The 20,049-nt window shown below is 42.9% G+C and overlaps 1 protein-coding gene across 1 annotated transcript in view; it reads right to left on the bottom strand.

Annotated features, from left to right (window-relative positions):
* The window catches only part of ATP7B (ATPase copper transporting beta), a 167,879-nt gene that overhangs the window by 39,211 nt on the left and 108,619 nt on the right, over positions 1-20,049 (bottom strand). The window contains exons 7-9 of the mRNA XM_082245906.1: positions 17,114-17,190; positions 15,398-15,569; positions 9,190-9,423 (exon numbers count right to left, since the gene is read on the bottom strand). Coding sequence (XP_082102032.1) covers positions 9,190-9,423; positions 15,398-15,569; positions 17,114-17,190 — 483 coding nt within the window. The remainder of the gene's footprint in view (positions 1-9,189; positions 9,424-15,397; positions 15,570-17,113; positions 17,191-20,049) is intronic.

The following is a 20,049-nucleotide window of genomic DNA, read 5'->3' as shown; positions in this document are numbered from 1 at the left end:
TTAAAAAAAATTTAAACATTTACAATCAATTTAAAGCAGTATTTACCCAAAACCAAACATGTATTATATTGCAGCTTACCAATCATTAGATTGGTGGTGGCTGCATCAGTTTTACTATTCTTTGGCTTTTTCCCTCTGTTTTCACCTGGTGATCTGGCCAGTAGCTCACCACCTGTATTAGTGAGACCACAACTCTGGAAGAATGAGAACAGGAGGTACAGCAGATAGCAGCATTGTCCATCTGGGAGGAGGGGAGTGTTAAATGTATTAGCAGATTTAGATAAAAAAGCCAATTTGGAAGCCAAGCTCCAGCTCACACTTTCTAATCAGTCACAACAAACAGTTTTTTTCTTCTAAGATAAAGGTTTGGCATTAATAAATAAAAGCTGATCATTTTAATCACCTCTACCAGTGTTAAGTGGTTTGTCTCATCCATGTAAACGCATACATTTTGCTAGAGAGTGTGTTCATTTGAAAAACAACAGACTCCCTAGCTTGATAACCAGATGAAAATAGAAGAAAGAAAGTCATAGCATCTAAGAACTGGTAAGTTGCAAAAGAATAAATGTTTGCTTTATGGTTTAAAAGAGAAGTATGGGATTCAGTGTTTTTCTCCATTTATACTTACCTAGGTGGATGCAGCATCGGTCCAATGCTGCATCTGTCCCTCTGTCACCTCTGCACTGAGAACCGATCGATCGAACACCGCTGATCACTCCGTTCTGACAGCTCCTCGAGCAGACAGCTGCTGTCTGTCAGTCAGCAGCTCTCTGCTCTGCCCCCTCCTCGCTCACTGAAGCGCTGGGCTGTGGAGGGAGTGGAGCGGCTGGCTCAGGCTCTCAGCAGCTCGCTGAGAGGCTGAGCTGGGCGTCAGTCCAGGCACCTGGCAGATTCCGACTCCGTGGTTGCGATGACGCGGTGCCTGGATCGACATCTGTGACGTCAGCAGAGAGCAGATTTCAGACCGCTCTCTGTTGAAAATGGGTCACAGGAGTGAAGAACAAAATGCACTCCTGTGATCCATAGGAGATGTACAGCCAAATGAACTTTGGCTGTACATCTCCTTTAATACCACTTTAAGGACAACAAAGTGCAACAACAAGCTACAAGGTCTCTCAAAATGTTCCCCAAATCCTTTCACTGCTACTGCTACTGCTACCTCTGCTGTCAGCTGTCTCATTTCCTGCTCTACTACTCCAGAGTCTGTGCAGGGGGATCAGAGAACATGGTTCACAAGTTCCCTGATTTTACTAAATCTTTAAAAGAAATCAGAAGTTCTCAGTCCTGAGCACTTCCGCGTTCATGATCAGTGCAGTGCCAGGAGCCAGAGGAGAAGGAAGCAGGGCTTTGTATGCCCAATCTCATTCTATAGTGTGCAGTGTAGAGATTAGATGTTCATTTAGATCCGCTGTATAAAATGTGGACCTGTCACACGTGTGTTTGCTTTTATCAGGGGGTTTCTTAGCCCCTGCTGACAATAGTAAAAAAATAAAGTAAATACAAAAGTATAAAAAAGTAAGGCCCAATACCAGCTTTAAAGTGACTGTCGCTACCTATCTATCTACCAATTCCTTCAAACTTTGTTCTCTTACAGAACAATGGCCCCTTCACATCTGACACTTCTGGAAGTGTTGGATGCCTGTGTCCCCATCCGTCCGCACTCTGTGGTTCCTTTCACTTGCTGCTATGTCACTACAGAACACAGTATAGAAGTAGGGGTTAAATGAAGGAACCACATACCGGTGATATAAAAAGTCTACACACCCCTGTTAAAATGTCAGGTTTCTGTGATGTAAAAAAATGGGACAAAGAAATAATTTCAGAACTTTTTCCACCTTTGATGTGACCTATAAACGGTACAACTCAGTTGAGCAACAAAACTGAAATCTTTTAGGTTGAGGGAGTAAAAATAAAAAAAAACAAAATGATATGGTTACATAAGTGTACACACCCTTAAACGAATAATTTGTTGAAGCACCTTTTCATTTTATTACAGCACTCAGTTGTTTTCGGTATGAGTCTATCAGTATGGCACATCTTGACCTGGCAATATTTGCCATTCTTCTTTGCAAAAACACTCCAAATCTGTCAGATTGCGAGGGCATCTCCTGTGCACAGCCCTCTTCAGATCACCCCACAGATTTTCAGTTGGATTCAGGTCTGCTCTCTTGCTGGGCCATTCCAAAACTTTAATCTTCTGGTGAAGCCATTCCTTTGTTGATTTGGATGTATGCTTTGGGATGTCATGCTGAAAGATGAAGTTCCTCTTCATGTGCAGCTTTCTAGCAGAAGCCTGAAGGTTTTGTGCCAATATTGACTGGTATTTGAAACTGTTCATATTTCCATCTACCTTGACTAAGGCCCCTGTCCCAGCTGAAAAAAAAAACGCCCAAAGCATGATGCTGCCACCACCATGCTTCACTGTGTGTATGGTGTTCTTTTGGTGATGTGCAGTGTTGTTTTTGCGCCAAATATATTTTTTGGAATAATGGCCAAAAAGTTCAACCTTGGTTTCCTGATACTATAACACATTTTCCCACATGCGTTTGGAAAACTTCATAAGTGTTTTTGCAAAATTTAGCCGGGCTTGGATGTTTTTCTTCGTAAAAGCCAGACATATGAAGAATACGGGAGATTGTTGTCACATGTACCAAACAGCCAGTACTTGCCAGATATTCCTGCAGCTTCTTTAATGTTTCTGTAGGCCTCTTGGTAGTCTCCCTGATCATTTTTCTTCTTGTCTTTTTATCAGTTTTGAGATGTCCAGTTCTTGGTAATGTCACTGTTGTGCCATATTATCTCCACTTAAAGACTGTCTTCACTATGTTCCATGGTATATCTAATGTCTTGGAAATGCTTTTGTACCCTTCTCCTGACTGATACCTTTTAACAAATGAGATCCCTCTGATGCTTTCAAAGCTCCCTGATAGGACCATGGCTTTTTCTGTAGGAGGCGACTAAGAAAATGTCAGGAAAGACCTACTAGAACAGCTGAACTTTATTTGGGGTTAATCAGAGGCACTGTAAATTATGGCAGGTGTGTACTGAATGCTATTTAACATGAGTTTGAATGGGATTGCTTAATTCTGAACACAGCTACATCCCCAGTTATAAGAGGGTGTGCACACCTATGAAATCAAATTTTTTTTATTTTTAATTGTTTTTCAATTGAGCTGTACAGTTTATAGGTCACAATAAAGGTGGAAAAAGTTCTGAAATTATTTATCTTGGTCTTATTTTTTTACACCACAGACACCTGACATTTTAAACAGGGGTGTGTAGACTTCTTATATCCACTGTAGCACAGTGGTGGACATAGGCACCAACCTACCAAAAGCGTTAGATGCTAATATCCTGCCAGTGTCCAAGGCTCCTCAACATAGTGAAGATCATAGAAAAGGGTGACAGGGAAGGTGAATATAAAGCCTCTTTTTTTTTTCTGGCAGTGATTTTATAATTTTTTTTTTTTGAACTTAGAAACACTTTGAAAATCAAATGCAAGTAAGTGGTCCTACACCTTTTAAAATAAGAAAGTAACCCCCCTACGAACACGCCACTTCAACCTCTAACTGCTAGACTTCTTCCAGGTTGAATGATGCCCAGCATCATTCAATCACTTCCTGTAAGCAATCGGCATCAAGAACTCATCTTCAGGAGGTGAATCAATATGCAACCTGGGCTTCCTGAAGAAAAAAATCGTAATTTCTGTCGGGGCACAAAAATGGTGGGCTATTCATCAGATCTGAAACCAACAAAACACCAGTGGGATGTTGTAGAACAGGATAATCTCAGCATGAATGCGCAACTGACAACTATGCAAAAATTGTACATTTCAATTATGTCAACAAAATCTCGAAGGAAAGTTTGTTGAACATGGAATTCATGCCATAAAGAACTGAGGGAGCCATTACCAAGTATTAGTAAAGTCTTCCTAATAAATTGTCTGTTGTGTATACATTACATAGTTACATAGTTAGTGAGGTTGAAAAAGACATCAGTCCATCCAGTTCAACCTATGATGTGTGTGTGTGTTTGCGGTTAACCGTACATTGTATACCCCTGTATGTTGTGGTCTTTAAGGTGCCCATCTAATAGTTTTTTGAAACTATCGATGCTCCCTGCTGATCTGCAGACAGTTGTAACCAACTTGTAGTGTTCTTGTGGTTTTGAATGTGCTCCTTTTTTTTTTTTACTGTCTTCGAATGTTTTCACTATCTTTTGCTTTAAATGAGCATCTTTTTCCATTAGAGATGGGGGACTAGCTAATAAGCTGACCTTGTATTCCTATGCAAGGTCCCCTTTTATTGCAGAAACTGTAAAATATATGAACAAAAAAATGTGTAGCGCCAATACTCAAAATGCAAAAAGGGGTGTGGAGTTACTAGTGCTGACATCATGCTGCTGCAAGATCCTGGGTCGGCAGCGGCTTTCAGTGTGAGTGGACTACATTTTTTATGTATACGTTTTTAACCGTACTTAAATAAACTATATACTACACTATTGAAAATGACTTTTGGCTCGTTGTGAGCTTTTTCTGCCCTAGCTGGAGAAGATCAGAAGGTGCCATTAAATGCTGGTTGCTGATGGATTCTAGAGGGGATTTCTTAGGTTTCACAGGCATTTATGCTGTTGTAATGACAGCCATAGGTTCCAGTGAGTGTTGAATTCACAAAGAATTGGTGGCTGGTGTTCTGAGCACCTTTGGAAGAGCTAACATATGTGATATGGAGGTGGATGACTTATCTCACTGTTCACTCAATTTTCTGTGAAGCAAATTCATTTTGGGATTTTACACACCTATTACTATTATTTGCTGACTTTTTGCACTTTTTTTTGAGTATTGGTGTTACACATTTTTTATTTATATGTTTATGTGGGTTTTGCTATACTGCCTTTATATAAAAGCAGCCGCACATTATTTGTCACAGCACAGATTTTATTTTACATTAATAGGTGGATAGTATTGATCAATTGTACTCTTTACTTGCACAAACACAAAATGTTAACTTCAAATCCAAATGTAACAAAGTTCAGCAAGCTGTGTTTTTGCATAGGTCAGTAAAAAGGCAGCATGTCAAGTTAAAAAAAATGCAGTATTTACTTCTATTTGTGTAAAGAAAAAAAGGTCATTAACACTAGATCATAGTTCTAGTTAGATAATAGATCACAGTTTGTACTTTACAAGGAAGGCTGCTGGAGGTGCACAGTACAACTTTCCCATACAATATGCACACTGCAGCTACGCTAGATTGTGGAAAGTATCGGGACGCCTGCCTTTACACGCACATGAACTTTAATGGCATCCCAGTCTTAGTCCGTAGGGTTCAATATTGAGTTTGCCCACCCTTTGCAGATATAACAGCTTTAACTCTTCTGGGAAGGCTGTCCACAAGGTTTAGGAGTGTGTCTATGGGAATGTTTGACCATTCCTCCAGAAGTGCATTTGTGAGGTCAGGCAATGATGTTAGAGGAGAAGGTCTGGCTCACAGTCTCCACTCTAATTTATCCCAAAGATGTTCTATCAGGTTGAGGTCAGGACTCTGTGCAGGCCAGTCAAATTCCTCCACCCCAAACTCACTCATCCATGTCTTTATGGATCTTGCTTTGTGCACTGGTGCGCAGTCATGTTGGAACAGGAAGGGGCCATCCCCAAACTGTTTTCACAAAGTTGGGAGCATAAAATTGTCCAAAATGTTTTGGTATGCTGATGCCTTAAGAAATCCTTTCACTGGAACTAAGAGGCCAAGCCCAACGTCTCAAAAACAACCCCACATCATAATCCCCCCTTTATCAATTGATTTGGACCAGTACACAAAGCACTTTCTGTCTGTCCCCACTCCACAGGCATACATTGATTTGTTTCCTACAAAAACAATGCTGCCATCTTGATGCCTATGCACCATGTGTGGGGGCTGGATGGTTAACGATATATGCTTGTCATTACGGCTCTGTAATTAAGGCTACGTTCACATCTTGGCGTTGCTATTACAGGCGTTTTATGGGCGTTTTTATGGGCATTTTTGCAGGTGTTTTACAGGCGTTTTTACAGGTGTTTTTTGTGCAGGCGTTTTTAGATTGAATAGAGACCAATGGAAAACTCCTGTAATCTGCCCAAAAAGAAGCTCATGTACTTTTTTGAGCGTTGGGCGTTTTGCTCACGGCGTCAAAACGCTCAGATGTGAACAGGGGCCATTGAAATGAATAGGATTTGTCTTGTTGGGCGTTTTGAGAGCTGATCCTAGAGCAGAAAAATGCCCCCAAAACGCCCCAAAACGCCTAGATGTGAATGGAGTCTAAAGATCATGGAGTTTTGGTAAGCATTTTTCTACTTGGGCACTTTGGGGGAAAAAAAACTCACAGATCCCTGCATCCACACAAGCGATGTGAATGCAGGGATCTCCCCCACTCAGGGCTGCTGTAAGAAACCACGGGGCCCCATACAGCCAACCTGACAGGGACTCCAACCAAATAAATACAGTTTGCTATGCTTCAGTTATGAATGAGTCCAATGAGTGATCGGTACCAATCTCTCATTGTGTTCATTCAGGAAAGGAAGGGGTTAGTAAACATGATATATTTCCTGGACTATTCCCCCCAATCTCCATCCTGAAGAATCCTATTGTGTGCTTGCACCTGCCAGGGCCTGGCGGTAAGGAAAGAAGGGAAGCCGGCACCACTGCCGGGGTAGGGGAAGCACACAGGGGGGCCTGGCAGGTGAAAACTTATGGTGCACAGGGAGTTTGATCAGTGTGGTGGGGCAATTACTGGAACCAATCTCTTGTATGGCTCTTTCTGCAGAAGCTGAAAGCCAGTAGGAGGGAGAAGAGAAGAAGCCAGCTTTTAGCTGCTGCAGAAAGAGTCATACAGGGGTCAGTTACACCCCACCCCCCCACCCGCTGCCGCGCCAATCACCCTCCCAGACCCCATTTGAATTCACCTTGCTGCCTGGGCCCCCCTGCTGATCCGGGCCCTGTACAGGACGACTGGTGGTATCCCCTTATCTATGGCCCTGTGCCCACTGCATTACTGAAGTAGGACCCCAGGAATTCCTTCCCCTGTCAGAATTCACCAATCAGTGCTGCAGCTATTGGATGCAGCAGCTAAATTGAATCCTGGTTTTCCTGCAGGACAATTCATCAGAGGTCAGTCTAATGGCCAGCTTCTGTTAAACAAACAGGAGTACCTATGCGTCCTAAAATTCAGCTGGTTCTTGCTGAACCGGCCACATTTTGATACGTAAATACCCAGCTCAACTCCTTGCAATTTAATATTATACAAAATTTATATACAGGATTTATATAGCGCCAACAGTTTGCATAGCAGTTTACAATTTAAAGCAGAACTCCAGCCAAAAACAACAACCGACAATGAACAGTCCATGAAATTATAAAATAATAAAACTGGCTTTTGTTGCTTTTTTTTGCTACTAGATGTCCTCCATCTGATGGCCAGTATCATTCAACCCACTTTCTTCAAGTCCAGATTGTCCTGTACCCACCCAGCTTGATACTGGGCAGGGAAAGGAGAAGCAGCACAGTGATGAGCTAATCTGTCACTCTCTCACAACTGTTCTCTCCTCCTTTCAGCATGCTTCTTGGCAGCACATGAAATTATTGGCTCCTTGTGCCCCTTCTTCCTCTCACAATCCACTTGCATTTAAAAAGATATATAGATTACTGTTACGGATTACAGATCTGCATTAATTTGTGTCTTTACTATCTGAAACCTGAGGCCTCTTTCACACAGAAGGACCAATGGGGTCCACCTATTAGTTTTTCAGGCAGACCCGATCAGACCACCCATTGTTCTCTATGGACTGGCAGGAGTCAACAGATATGCTTCTGTTTTCACCTGCCGAAATATAATCCTGTCTGCTAAAAACATTCCTCATGTGTCTGGTGGATAGGATCGGATGACAGTCGGATAGAAAAGGACAGGCGGTCTGTTTCCATCTGACAGCCCATAGAATACAGCAGTCTGTGTCTGCTCTGCATCAGCAGAGCGGACACAGACCTGTCATCCGCCTGCTCAGTGGGGATCAGCAGGGAGATCCCCTGCTGGGTAGAGGGATCCGCTTGGGGGCTCCGCCAGTGTGAAAGGGGCCTAAAGCAGTATTAAACTCAAAAACAAAAATGTATTATATTGCAGCTTACCAATTCTTAGGTGTGGTGGCTGCACTTGTTTTCTTTTTTAGGCTTTCTTTCCCTATATTTTCACCTGATGATCCAGCCAGTAAATCTGTTGCTTTTCAAAAGAACAAGCTCTCAGCTATATCAACAAGCTCTCAGCTAAAGGGATGAGACAAACCATTTAACACAGGGTACTTACAATGAGCAGCTTTTATTCATGTTAAACCTTTACCCTAAGGCAGGGATTCCCAAACTACAGCCCTGCAGCTGTTGCAGAACTACACATCCCATGAGACATTGTAAAACTCTGACATTCAGAGACATGACTAGGCATGATGGGAATTGTAGTTCCTAAACAACTGCAGGGCCATAGTTTGGGAATCCCTGCCCTAAGGAAAAAAAATGTTTGCTGTAACTGATTATAAAAGTATTAGCTGGATTTTGGCTTCAATTTGTTAGTTCTCCAAATCTGTGCATCTAATGCTCCCCTCCCCCAAGACTGACAATGCTGCTGTCTGCTGTGCCCCCTGTGCTCCTTCATCCAGAGTGGGGCGCTCTAATACAGGAGGTGTGTTACTGACCAGATCACCAGGTGAAAACAGAGGGAAAAAAAGCCTAAAATAGAAAACTATTGCAGCCACCACATCTAATTATTGGTAAGCTGCAATATATAAAATGTTTTGTTTTGGGTTTAATACCACTTTAAGTTTTGCTTTTGAATTCTAGCTGGGACTAAATATCTAAAATGCGGTGACACAATCAACAAAGCAAAGACGTACTTTAAAACAATCTACAAGAAAATCCCAAGCAGTAAACACATATCCGTTTACACAGAAGGATTATAGGGTGTAGGTAACGGGTAGATAAATACAGCTGGATTTACAGGATTTACATTTTAATTGGGGAGATCATTTTCCTGCCAACTCATGTGCTCCCAATACCCATTGTGCCTCATTGTTCTGGACGTATATAACACACGTTAATGGTTACCAATTTCCAGAGATAAGTCAGGATAGAGATTTCCTGGTGAGCCCCACTGGGACCAATCTAACACAATTACCTTTGCTATGTGCTCAAGCCATCTCCCCAGAGCAATAAACATGAACAGCATGGGAGGTGTATCAAAGAAGGTCTCTGGGCTCTGATCAGACTTCTCTACCATGGCCACAATCAGGATAACCACTGAATAAATGTATGCAATGGTGGTCGCCAAGACTATCAGAACATCCATGTTGGTCGTCTTGTGCTTCAGAGACTTGTAAGCCTGCACATAGAAGTACCATCCTCCAAGGCACTGTGAATCAGAGAGGATAGAAACAGCATTACAACCACAGAGTGGATACATTATTGTCATATAACATTTATAGCACAACATCTCATCCTTATTCTGTTACTTGATTTTGAGGTCTGAGTCCCACAGTAAAATGGATGCAAACATCATCATCATCCTTCATCCACAACATCCTCATTCATCATCATCATCATCCTCCTCATCATCCTTCATCCACCATCATCATCACCACATCATCCTTCATCCACCATCATCATCACATCATCCTTCATCCACCATCATCATCCTTCATCCATCATCATCATCATCATCCTTCATCCACAGCATCTTCATCCTTCATCCACCATCATCATCATCATCCTTCATCCACCATCATCATCATCACATCATCCTTCATCCACCATCATCATCCTTCATCCATCATCATCATCCTTCATCCACCATCATCATCATCATCCTTCATCCACCATCATCATCATCCTTCATCCACAGCATCCTCATCCATCATCATCCTTTATCCACCACCATCATCATCATCCTTCATCCACCATCATCATCATCACATCATCCTTCATCCACCATCATCATCCTTCATCCATCATCATCATCATCATCATCCTTCATCCACCATCATCATCATCATCATCCTTCATCCACCATCATCATCCTTCATCCACAGCATCCTCATCCATCATCGTCATTCTTCATCCATATCATCATCATCCACCATCTTCATCATCCTTCATCCACCATCACCATCATCCTCCTTCATCCACCATCATCATCATCCTTCATTCATCCATCATCATCATCATCCTTCAACAACCATCATCATCATCTTTCATCCACCATCATCATCATCCTTCATCCACCATCATCATCCTCATCGTATAAAATATACATATACACAGCATTGTAAGGTTAAGGTTTTATTTGTGTAATAAAATCTCAAAGCACATAATGGACAATAAATCGTGTTAACAAAGAACTAAATGAAAGCCCAATTTGTCCTGAAAAAAACAAAAAAAAGGTATAACCCACCTCGATGCAAAAAGTAGTTGTGATGATATGTACAGTTTTACTAACGCATGTCAAAGTTGCAAAATTTTGCTTAGGCATTAACATTTGTTTTACCCTTAGGCGCGAAGGGGATACTGAGTTAGATTCCTTTTTTTTTTTTTTTTTAAAAGGAAATTAAACTGGTTTTGTACAAAATGCCAACATATTTGTTTCACCTTTAGGCATGAAGGGGTTACTGAATTAATTTCCTTTTTTTTTTTAAAAAAAAAAAGGAAAGTAAATTGGTTTTGTACAAAATGGCAACATATTTATTATGCAACATTTATGAATAATATTAATCTGGTAAACAGTGGCGGCTGGTGCTCAAAATTTTTGGGGGGGCGCAAAAAGAAAAATGTAATAGGTATTGCTTTGCGTCAAAAAACGCAGTAAAAAATTGCGTGACTTTGAAGTCATGGTACAGGCATGGCACAGGTGATGGTATAGGCATGGCATAGGTGATGGTACAGGCATGGCACAGGTGATGGTATAGGCATGGCATAGGTGATGGTACAGGCATGGCACAGGTGATGGTATAGGCATGGCACAGATATGGTATAGGCATGTCACAGGTCATGGTACAGGAGATGGTATATGCCCCCTTTCAATGCAGTGACCAGCGTACATGCCCCCTTTCAATGCAGAGACCAGTGTACATGCCCCCTTCAATGCAGAGTTCAGTGTGCGTGCCCCCTTCAATGCAATGAACATTGTGCTGTGCCCCCTTCAATGCAATGAACACTGTGCTGTGCCCCCTTCAATGCAATAAACACTGTGCTGTGCCCCCTTCAATGCAATAAACACTGTGCTGTGCCCCCTTCAATGCAATAAACACTGTGCTGTGCCCCCTTCAATGCAATAAACACTGTGCTGTGCCCCCTTCAATGCAATAAACACTGTGCTGTGCCCCCTTCAATGCAATAAACACTGTGCTGTGCCCCCTTCAATGCAATGAACACTGTGCTGTGCCCCCTTCAATGCAATAAACACTGTGCTGTGCCCCCTTCAATGCAATGAACACTGCGCTATGCCCCCTTCAATGCAATAAACACCGTGCTGTGCCCCCTTCAATGCAATAAACACTGTGCTGTGCCCCCTTCAATGCAATGAACACTGTGCTGTGCCCCCACAATGCAATGAACACTGTGCTGTGCCCCCTTCAATGCAATAAACACTGTGCTGTGGCCCCTTCAATGCAATAAACACTGTGCTGTGCCCCCTTCAATGCAATAAACACTGTGCCCCCTTCAATGCAATGAACTCTGTGCTGTGCCCCAACAATGCAGAGTTCAGCGTGCATGCCCCCTTCAATGCAACTGTGCTGTGCCCCCTTCAATGCAATGAACACTGTGCTGTGCCCCCACAATGCAGAGTTCAGCGTGCATGCCCCCTTCAATGCAACTGTGCTGTGCCCCCTTCAATGCAATAAACACTGTGCAGAGTTCAGCGTGCGTGCCCCCTTCAATGCAACTGTTCCGTGCCCCCATCAATGCAGAGTTCAGCGTGCGAGCCCCTTTCAATGCAGAGCGCCACAGCATTGTCCCCAATCACTGCAGAGCGCCACAGCATTGTCCCCAATCACTGCAGAGCGCCACAGCATTGTCCCCAATCAGTGCAGAGCGCCACAGCATTGTCCCCAATCACTGCAGAGCGCCACAGCATTGTCCCCAATGATTGCAGAGTGCCACAGCATTGTCCCCCAATGATTGCAGAGCGCCACAGCATTGTCCCCCAATGATTGCAGAGCGCCACAGCATTGTCCCCCAATGATTGCAGAGCGCCACAGCATTGTCCCCCAATGATTGCAGAGTACCCACAGCATTGTACCCCAATGGTTGCAGAGCGCCACAGCATTGTCCCCCAATGTTTGCAGAGCGCCACAGCATTGTCCCCCAATGATTGCAGAGCGCCACAGCATTGTCCCCCAATGATTGCAGAGCGCCACAGCATTGTCCCCCAATGATTGCAGAGCGCCACAGCATTGTCCCCCAATGATTGCAGAGCGCCAGAGCATTGTCCCCCAATGATTGCAGAGTGCCCACAGCATTGTACCCCAATGATTGCAGAGTGCCACAGTATTGTACCCCAATGATTGCAGAGTGCCACAGCATTGTCCCCCAATGATTGCAGAGCGCCACAGCATTGTCCCCCAATGATTGCAGAGTGCCCACAGCATTGTACCCCAATGGTTGCAGAGCGCCACAGCATTGTCCCCCAATGATTGCAGAGCGCCACAGTATTGTCCCCCAATGATTGCAGAGCGCCACAGCATTGTCCCCCAATGATTGCAGAGCGCCACAGCATTGTCCTCCAATGATTGCAGAGTGCCCACAGCATTGTCCCCCAATGATTGCAGAGCGCCACAGCATTGTCCCCCAATGATTGCAGAGTGCCCACAGCATTGTCCCCCAATGATTGCAGAGCGCCACAGCATTGTCCCCCAATGATTGCAGAGTGCCCACAGCATTGTCCCCCAATGATTGCAGAGCGCCACAGCATTGTCCCCCAATGATTGCAGAGTGCCACAGCATTGTACCCCAATGATTGCAGAGTGGCCACAGCATTGTCCCCCAATGATTGCAGAGTGCCAGCATTGTCCCCCAATGATTGCAGAGCGCCAGCATTGTCCCCCAATGATTGCAGAGTGCCAGCATTGTCCCCCAATGATTGCAGAGTGCCAGCATTGTACCCCAATCGATGCAGACACCAGCGTGCGTGCTCCCTTCAAACTTACCTGGCGGCGGGGCGGCTCAGCTTCTTCCTCTTCTGCGGCGGGTCCTTCTCCCTCGTCTCGGCGGCGGGAACCGGCGGGCGGCCTCTCCTTTTCTCTGAGCGGCGGTGACGGTGAGTGACTGACGCACGCACCGGCACCGCCCCCATTGCGACGTCAGCGATATCCTGGATGATGATTGGTCCAGGCTGTAGACTGGACCAATCACAGCCAGGATATCAGAAAGTGGGGGTGTCCAATCACAAAGACTTGCGCCCAGGATACCCCCCTACCCCCCAGAAGGCAGCCAATCAGCGCCTCTTCTGGGACGTAACCCCACAGGCGAGGCCGGCGACCCCAATTTTTTTTTTGTACAACTTTATTTGTTCGTTTTGTTTTTTTTTTTTTCTTTTTTTTTTTCTTTTTTTTTAGGGGTAGGGGGGCGGCGCCCTGGCGCCCCCTATGCACGGGCCGCCACTGCTGGTAAATATGAAATATCACATATTTATGATATGTAATGTGGTGCTCAAGTCTTTTCACATTTTTAGCTTTAGATTTATAGACAGAAGCCCATTGTATACAGAACTCAATAGCACAAGCTGCATAATTCAGAGAGATACCTTGGATGGTCCATCAGAACTTCCAGTCAGACAAACCTTGCCTAAAGGCAGGCTTACTTCTTTAAAAAAAAATGTATGTAGTAATTGTTTTGTTTGCAAAACAAAGAAAAAAAAATTATATTATATTATATATATATATATATATATATATATATATATATTTATTTATTTTTATCATCTGCAAGGAGAATAGAAAAAAAAAATAGATTTTTCCTTGCACATGGTCGGAACTCAGCACAGCTTCACCCCATTCCATAAGTGAGTAAAAATGAATTTTGCAAAAAAAAAAATAAAATAAATAAATTTAGCCTAGTGAATGAGAAGTTGTGCTGACTTCAATAATACAGTTGTATGCAAACAAAAATCCATTTTTTTATTTTCTAAATTCACTTTAAAAGGAACATGGTCTACTCCTTTAGTAAATCAAACCCATTGTTTCTGGACAGTAGGAAGATGTTGAGAATATATGTGGCAGTGTGTAGCAAGCTGAAATGGTGAACAACGCTGGTTGCCTGACAGTCATGCTGACCCTACAGTTCTTTGAGAATGCAGATAAGGAATTTTAAAAGGTCTTAAAACTTTCCTGAATTTTCTGAACTTATCCTGGATAAAATTTCAAGCACTGAAGCTACAGTATTAGCATAATTATATCTTTTTTTATTTTAAATACGTTTTTTTTTTTTTTAGTATATGCAGATAAGGAATTTTAATATGTCTTAAAAAACTTTCCTGAATTTTCTGAACTTATCCTGGATACAATTTCAAGCACTGAAGCTACAGTATTAGCATAATTATAGCTTTTTTTTTTATATTTTAAATATGTTTTTTTTTTTTGAGTATGCAGATAAGGAATTTTAAAATGTCTTAAAACTTTCCTGAATTTTGTGAACTTATCCTGGATAAAATTTCAAGCACCGAAGCTACAGTATTAGCATAATTATAGCTTTTTTTTTTTTTTTTTTATATATTTTAAATACTTTTTTTTTTTTTGTAACATCTAAACCTAAAGTGGTTCTAAAAGCAGAATTATTTTTTTTAATAATGAATTCTATGCATTAAGGTAAAAACCTTCTGCATGCAGTACCCCCCCCCCCCCCCACACACACACACACACACACTTTTACTTACCCAAGCCCGATCTCAATCCAGTGATGTAAATGGGAGCAGAGGCTCTATCTGCTCTCTCCCACCTCACTCGCTCAGAGACAGGAGTGGGAGCCATTGGCTTCTGCTGCGGTCAACCACAGCCTGAGGGAGCGGGGTGGGGGGGGGGGGGCAAGTCCTGCTGTCGGTGTGAATAAACGCAAACAGCCCAGCTCCAGAGTTAGTCCGCACAAGTTCTCCCTTAGCAAGCAGATTTCTATGGGGGCACTTGGCGGGGAGAGGAGCTTGGAGCACCAACCATGGACCCACAGAGAAAAGAAAAGAATCAGGGCTGCTCTTAGTAAAACTATTGCACAGAGCAGGTAAGTATAAAATTTTTTCTTATTTTATTTTTTTTTTAAATTACATTTTGAATCACCTAAAAAAACTAAAGAAAGCAACCGGTTTGAGAAAACACTGTACATTTAAACATCCGAACACCTACCTGGACCAGAGAACAAAGAATAAAGAAGATTAGGTTCATAATGGATAGCCCAGGGATAATGTTTGTATCCATTGCTGATGGCTTTTCTCTGTTGTGGGTAAATAACATGTAAATCATGATAACGATGACGGGAATGCCAAAAAAGAGGCTGCACAAAAAGGAGCTTCTCCACCTGTAATGAAAGAGAAGTAGAATTTATACTCTAAGACACATTTGAAGCTTCTTTATAACCTCTCTTTATGGTCTAATTCCTAATAAAATATTATACAAATCAAAGTAGGCCTAAATATAAAACAAAAAAAAAACACAAGTTCAGCTAATTCTTACTGATTTTGGTGACTGCATTCTTCTACACTCCATAAAACTATACACACCACGCAGCCCCACCAACGCCCCTGGCTATACACATGGCAAACTCCCCGATGGTAATGCACCTTTGGGGGTATTTCACAATCAAAAAAAACATCAAATGAAAATAATCGTATTTTCAAAACAATGTATCTTGTAGGTTAGAATCAATATTTAAATGTATCAACCGCAATAAAAAAAAAAAAAAACACAGGAAAAGTCCAAAGGTGACCATGCACTGATGAAATTCAACCAGTTTAGCAGGAACTAGCCAAATTCAGATCACTGTGTGGCAGTCCCCGTTCAACAACAGTCAATCTTTTGATAGCTGTTGAAGGGACATGTTGAAAAACTTTTCACGAATGGCGTCTGCAGCCAATCAGCTGCAGCCACTGATTAGTGTATTTTAACAGCGGGGGGGGGGGGGGGGGGCTCACAGATTCCTCCATCCATTTTATTTGTGTGGATGGAGGAATCTCTTAGTTTTTCTCAACCAAACTCTTGACTAAACAAAAAACTAACAGTTTTGAGCAGTGGCTAATCAACCTAGGAGGTAAAGATGGCATCAGCATTGATTTGTTGCCTCCTTACTGCCCGTTTAAAACCCCTAAATACCACACTACTGCGTTGCAACCATGTGCATTGCACATAGTTGCGGGCTGGTTGCAGTGTAGCTCCATTCACCTGAATGGGTTTAGCATGCAGTAGTGCCTGCTGAACACGACAGGAGTTTTAATTCCTGCTGGAGACAGAAAGCAAAGGACCATGTCCACTGCCAGGGGCAGACTGCCAACTTTCGGCCCAGGGGGCAAGTACAAGCCAGAGGCCCATGGTGCAGCGACTTGGCCCCCTCCCACTCTCCCAACCCTCCTCCTGAAACCCCATTCCAAGCTGAAGCCCGTCTCCAGATACTCTCTACTTACCAGCTGAATCTGGGTTTCCGACCTGGCAGGCAGGGGGAGGTTGGGGGGAGCTGGGACAGCTCAGTTGCGGTTGGGGCTGGCCAGGGCAGAAGAGTCTCCAGTGGGGCATGGGACCAGCCTCTTCTCAGACACAGTTTACACCATCCATGCTGGGGGGAGGCCTGCGCTTTGTCCTGGTCTTCAACCAGCACTCAGGAATCCTTTAGGCAGGTCTGTGGCAGCAGAAGTGGTGCAGCCTTTTTATGGTGCATCAGAGTGGCCTGGAAGGCAATTGCCCCCTTGCCCAGTCCTCCCCTGCCCACTGCAGGTGAACACCCCCTTTACAACTTGAACGGGAGATGTTTGGGGTGGTTAAAATGTGGAATGAACTGGGTCACTGTATTAAACAAGAAACATGACTACATGAATTGCCAAAAACTAATGCTCATTGTACATTTATACTTACAGCTTTATTTCCTGTTTATGGTCCAGATTATGGTCTCTGGGGTCTCTTTTGGACAAAGAAGCTCGAAATCCAAGTCCCTGTTAATGAATTCCCATTAAAAAGTGTGTCTATAGACAAGAACAAACATTTTATATACTACAGCTTACCAGTTCCTACATTTGATAGGTGCATTACACCCCCCCCCCTTCCCCCACATGGGGTTTCCAGAAAAAAAAAAAATGATACTCACCTAAGTGGATGCAGCATCGACCTGATGTTGCTTTTGTCCCCCACCACTTCTTCACCACTGATCGTTCAGTTCTCCCCTCCACTCTGAGCAGAGAGCAGCGACTGTCAGTCACTGGCTCTTTGCTCTGCCACTCCAGCAGACATTGGTGTGCTAGGTTGTGGAGGCAGCAGGAGCGGCTGGCTTAGTCTTCCAGCAATTCACTGAGAGGCTGAGCCAGCTGCTGATCCAGGCGTCTGGGTGGATCCTGACTGTAAAGTCGGGATTGATCGAGTGCTTGGACCAGCTGAGTGATGTCAGCCGACAATAGACTTTACCCTGCTGCTAAAAACGAGTCACAGGAGTGCAGAATACACTACACTCCTGTGATCCATTGGAGAAGTGGGGCCAAAAAGGCTTTGGCCATACTTATTTTTTTTAAAGATTCTTTCTTTATTTTCACCTGCCGACCCTGTCAGTAACAAGAGTGCTAGGATCCTGTCTAAGGGTGATAACACTTATTCACTGGACTTTATCTGTGGTATACGTAGAGAACCCATGCACATTTGGTTTGTTGATATATCTCTTGTGATGTTTTTGGCAGGTATACCTATGTTTTGGTATATAGATCTTTTAAATCAGGGAAACGCATTGAGTTATTCTTACCCCACTGTAAAATTTGGCATTAAGCCAATAAAAATAGATTGTGCCATAGTATATATAGTGCCTATTGATACCCCTTGAAATTTTCCACATTTTGTCATGTTAAAAATGGGTCTTTTTAAAAAAGGTATAAACAACCTGAATTGATCATTAAAGAGTTTTTTTTTTTTTAATAGAATCCTAAAATCACAAAACTATCAAATAGATTTAATTATTGTGTTCATCAGAATGAAAGAAGATGTAAATAGGATACCTCCCCTATATTTCCCCTATTCAGCTACGTAATATCAAAGTTCTTTTTCATTTAGTCTTTCAATGTGAAGGTTACCAGTACCAAATATTGGGCATTGTCTGACTGATAAGCGAGGGGGTAGTATTACCTTCAAGGAGGGTGTTGGAGGAACTGTAGCAAATTGGTCCCATAAGGCCCATGTATGCTAAAAATGATTAACTGTATTTCTGTATAAGTCTAAATGTAAGCTCTTCCAGGCTTCTAACCTTCAATACACTATTCATTTAATCTGTCTGAGAGGGGGTAGTCTAAGATCTCCATCCATGGGGAAACTGGTGCCCTGCAACCTTACAGGCTCATTTACACCACCCATGATGTGTTAATACACATTTAGTGCATTGGTGCTCTGTGGTGCTATTGGTTGTGAATGGCATCCTAAAGCACCTCCACAAAACCAATGCTACACACCACAACACACAATGCCTTTTAGCCTGAACTATTAGTACTGCTCCCTAAATGCAAAATGAGAGCGGCAACAATCTAATACTGTAACAGAACACAGATAAGACAGGAACATCAATTTGTGAGGATACCTTGAGTGTCCAAGACATAGGGGTCATTTGTTTATGAAAAATGGCAAAAAAACAACATCCAGGCTATTGAGGCAATATTATGCAATCTGAACCACTGATGTCTTCACCATTCTGTAGCACAAATAGAAGATATAAGTGGGAGGCCTGGTCAAAAAAAAAAAAAAAAGGGGGGGGGGGGGAAATAATATAGACAGCCATGCTTATCCTGCTCATCCGGAGCGGATACTGCTGATCCGGAGCCTACAGGAGCTCAACGGTGAGGGAGGGAAGCACGAAAGAGCAGTCGTTAAGGAAAATGGAGAAAGAGAAAGAGAAAGCAAGAGAGAGGGAAGAGAAATAGAGAAGGGAGAAAGACGGGTACCCCAGAGGTTTTTAAGCTGTACCACTTTGAACTCTTCTACAGTTCTAAAAACCAGTAGGTCATTTGAGAAGGTGAGAAATGGTCTATCCAAGGCTACCAAGTCAGTTGGAATTTGTCATACTTGTCCTCAAAGATCACCGTCAATCTTTTGTTAATGAGCGTACCCTGAACCCAGTTCCAAACCTCTTAAAAGGCTAAGAAGTGGTGTCTTCCATGACCGTGCTAAAGTTTGCTTCCTCGCCATAAAAATATGAGTGATTAGGGTGCGTTCCCGATGGGTAGCGTCTGCGATAGCTTTTTGTAAAAAGTGCCTCCCACAGGTCTCTCCGTAAATTCACAAGAAGAACCGTATTGACCAAACTGTATACCCTAATCGATAACCTCCGGACTTTAGGACAGTTCCACCATATAGGTTTCATGTTGCCTAAATCTGGGCAACCATGGAAGCAGTTGGACAGGCTGGAAATTTTTATATGACTGTCTAACACAGAATGCTGCAATGCATGTAAGCAAGTGCTTTCTGGATGGAAGGGGTACCAATATGTGAGATGTCAGTTTCTTAATGTGTTGAAATCTGCAATATACAGTGCCTTGCGAAAGTATTCGGCCCCCTTGAACTTTGCGACCTTTTGCCACATTTCAGGCTTCAAACATTAAGATATAAAACTGTAATTTTTTGTGAAGAATCAACAACAAGTGGGACGCAATCATGAAGTGGAATGAAATTTATTGGATATTTCAAACTTTGTTAACAAATAAAAAACTGAAAAATTGGACGTGCAAAATTATTCAGCCCCTTTACTTTCAGTGCAGCAAACTCTCTCCAGAAGTTCAGTGAGGATCTCTGAATGATCCAATGTTGACCTAAATGACTAATGATGA

Source organism: Pelophylax lessonae (genome assembly GCF_965119305.1).
Source record: "Pelophylax lessonae genome assembly, chromosome: 2".
Lineage (NCBI taxonomy): Eukaryota > Metazoa > Chordata > Amphibia > Anura > Ranidae > Pelophylax > Pelophylax lessonae.
This window is presented reverse-complemented; position numbering and strand designations above follow the sequence as displayed.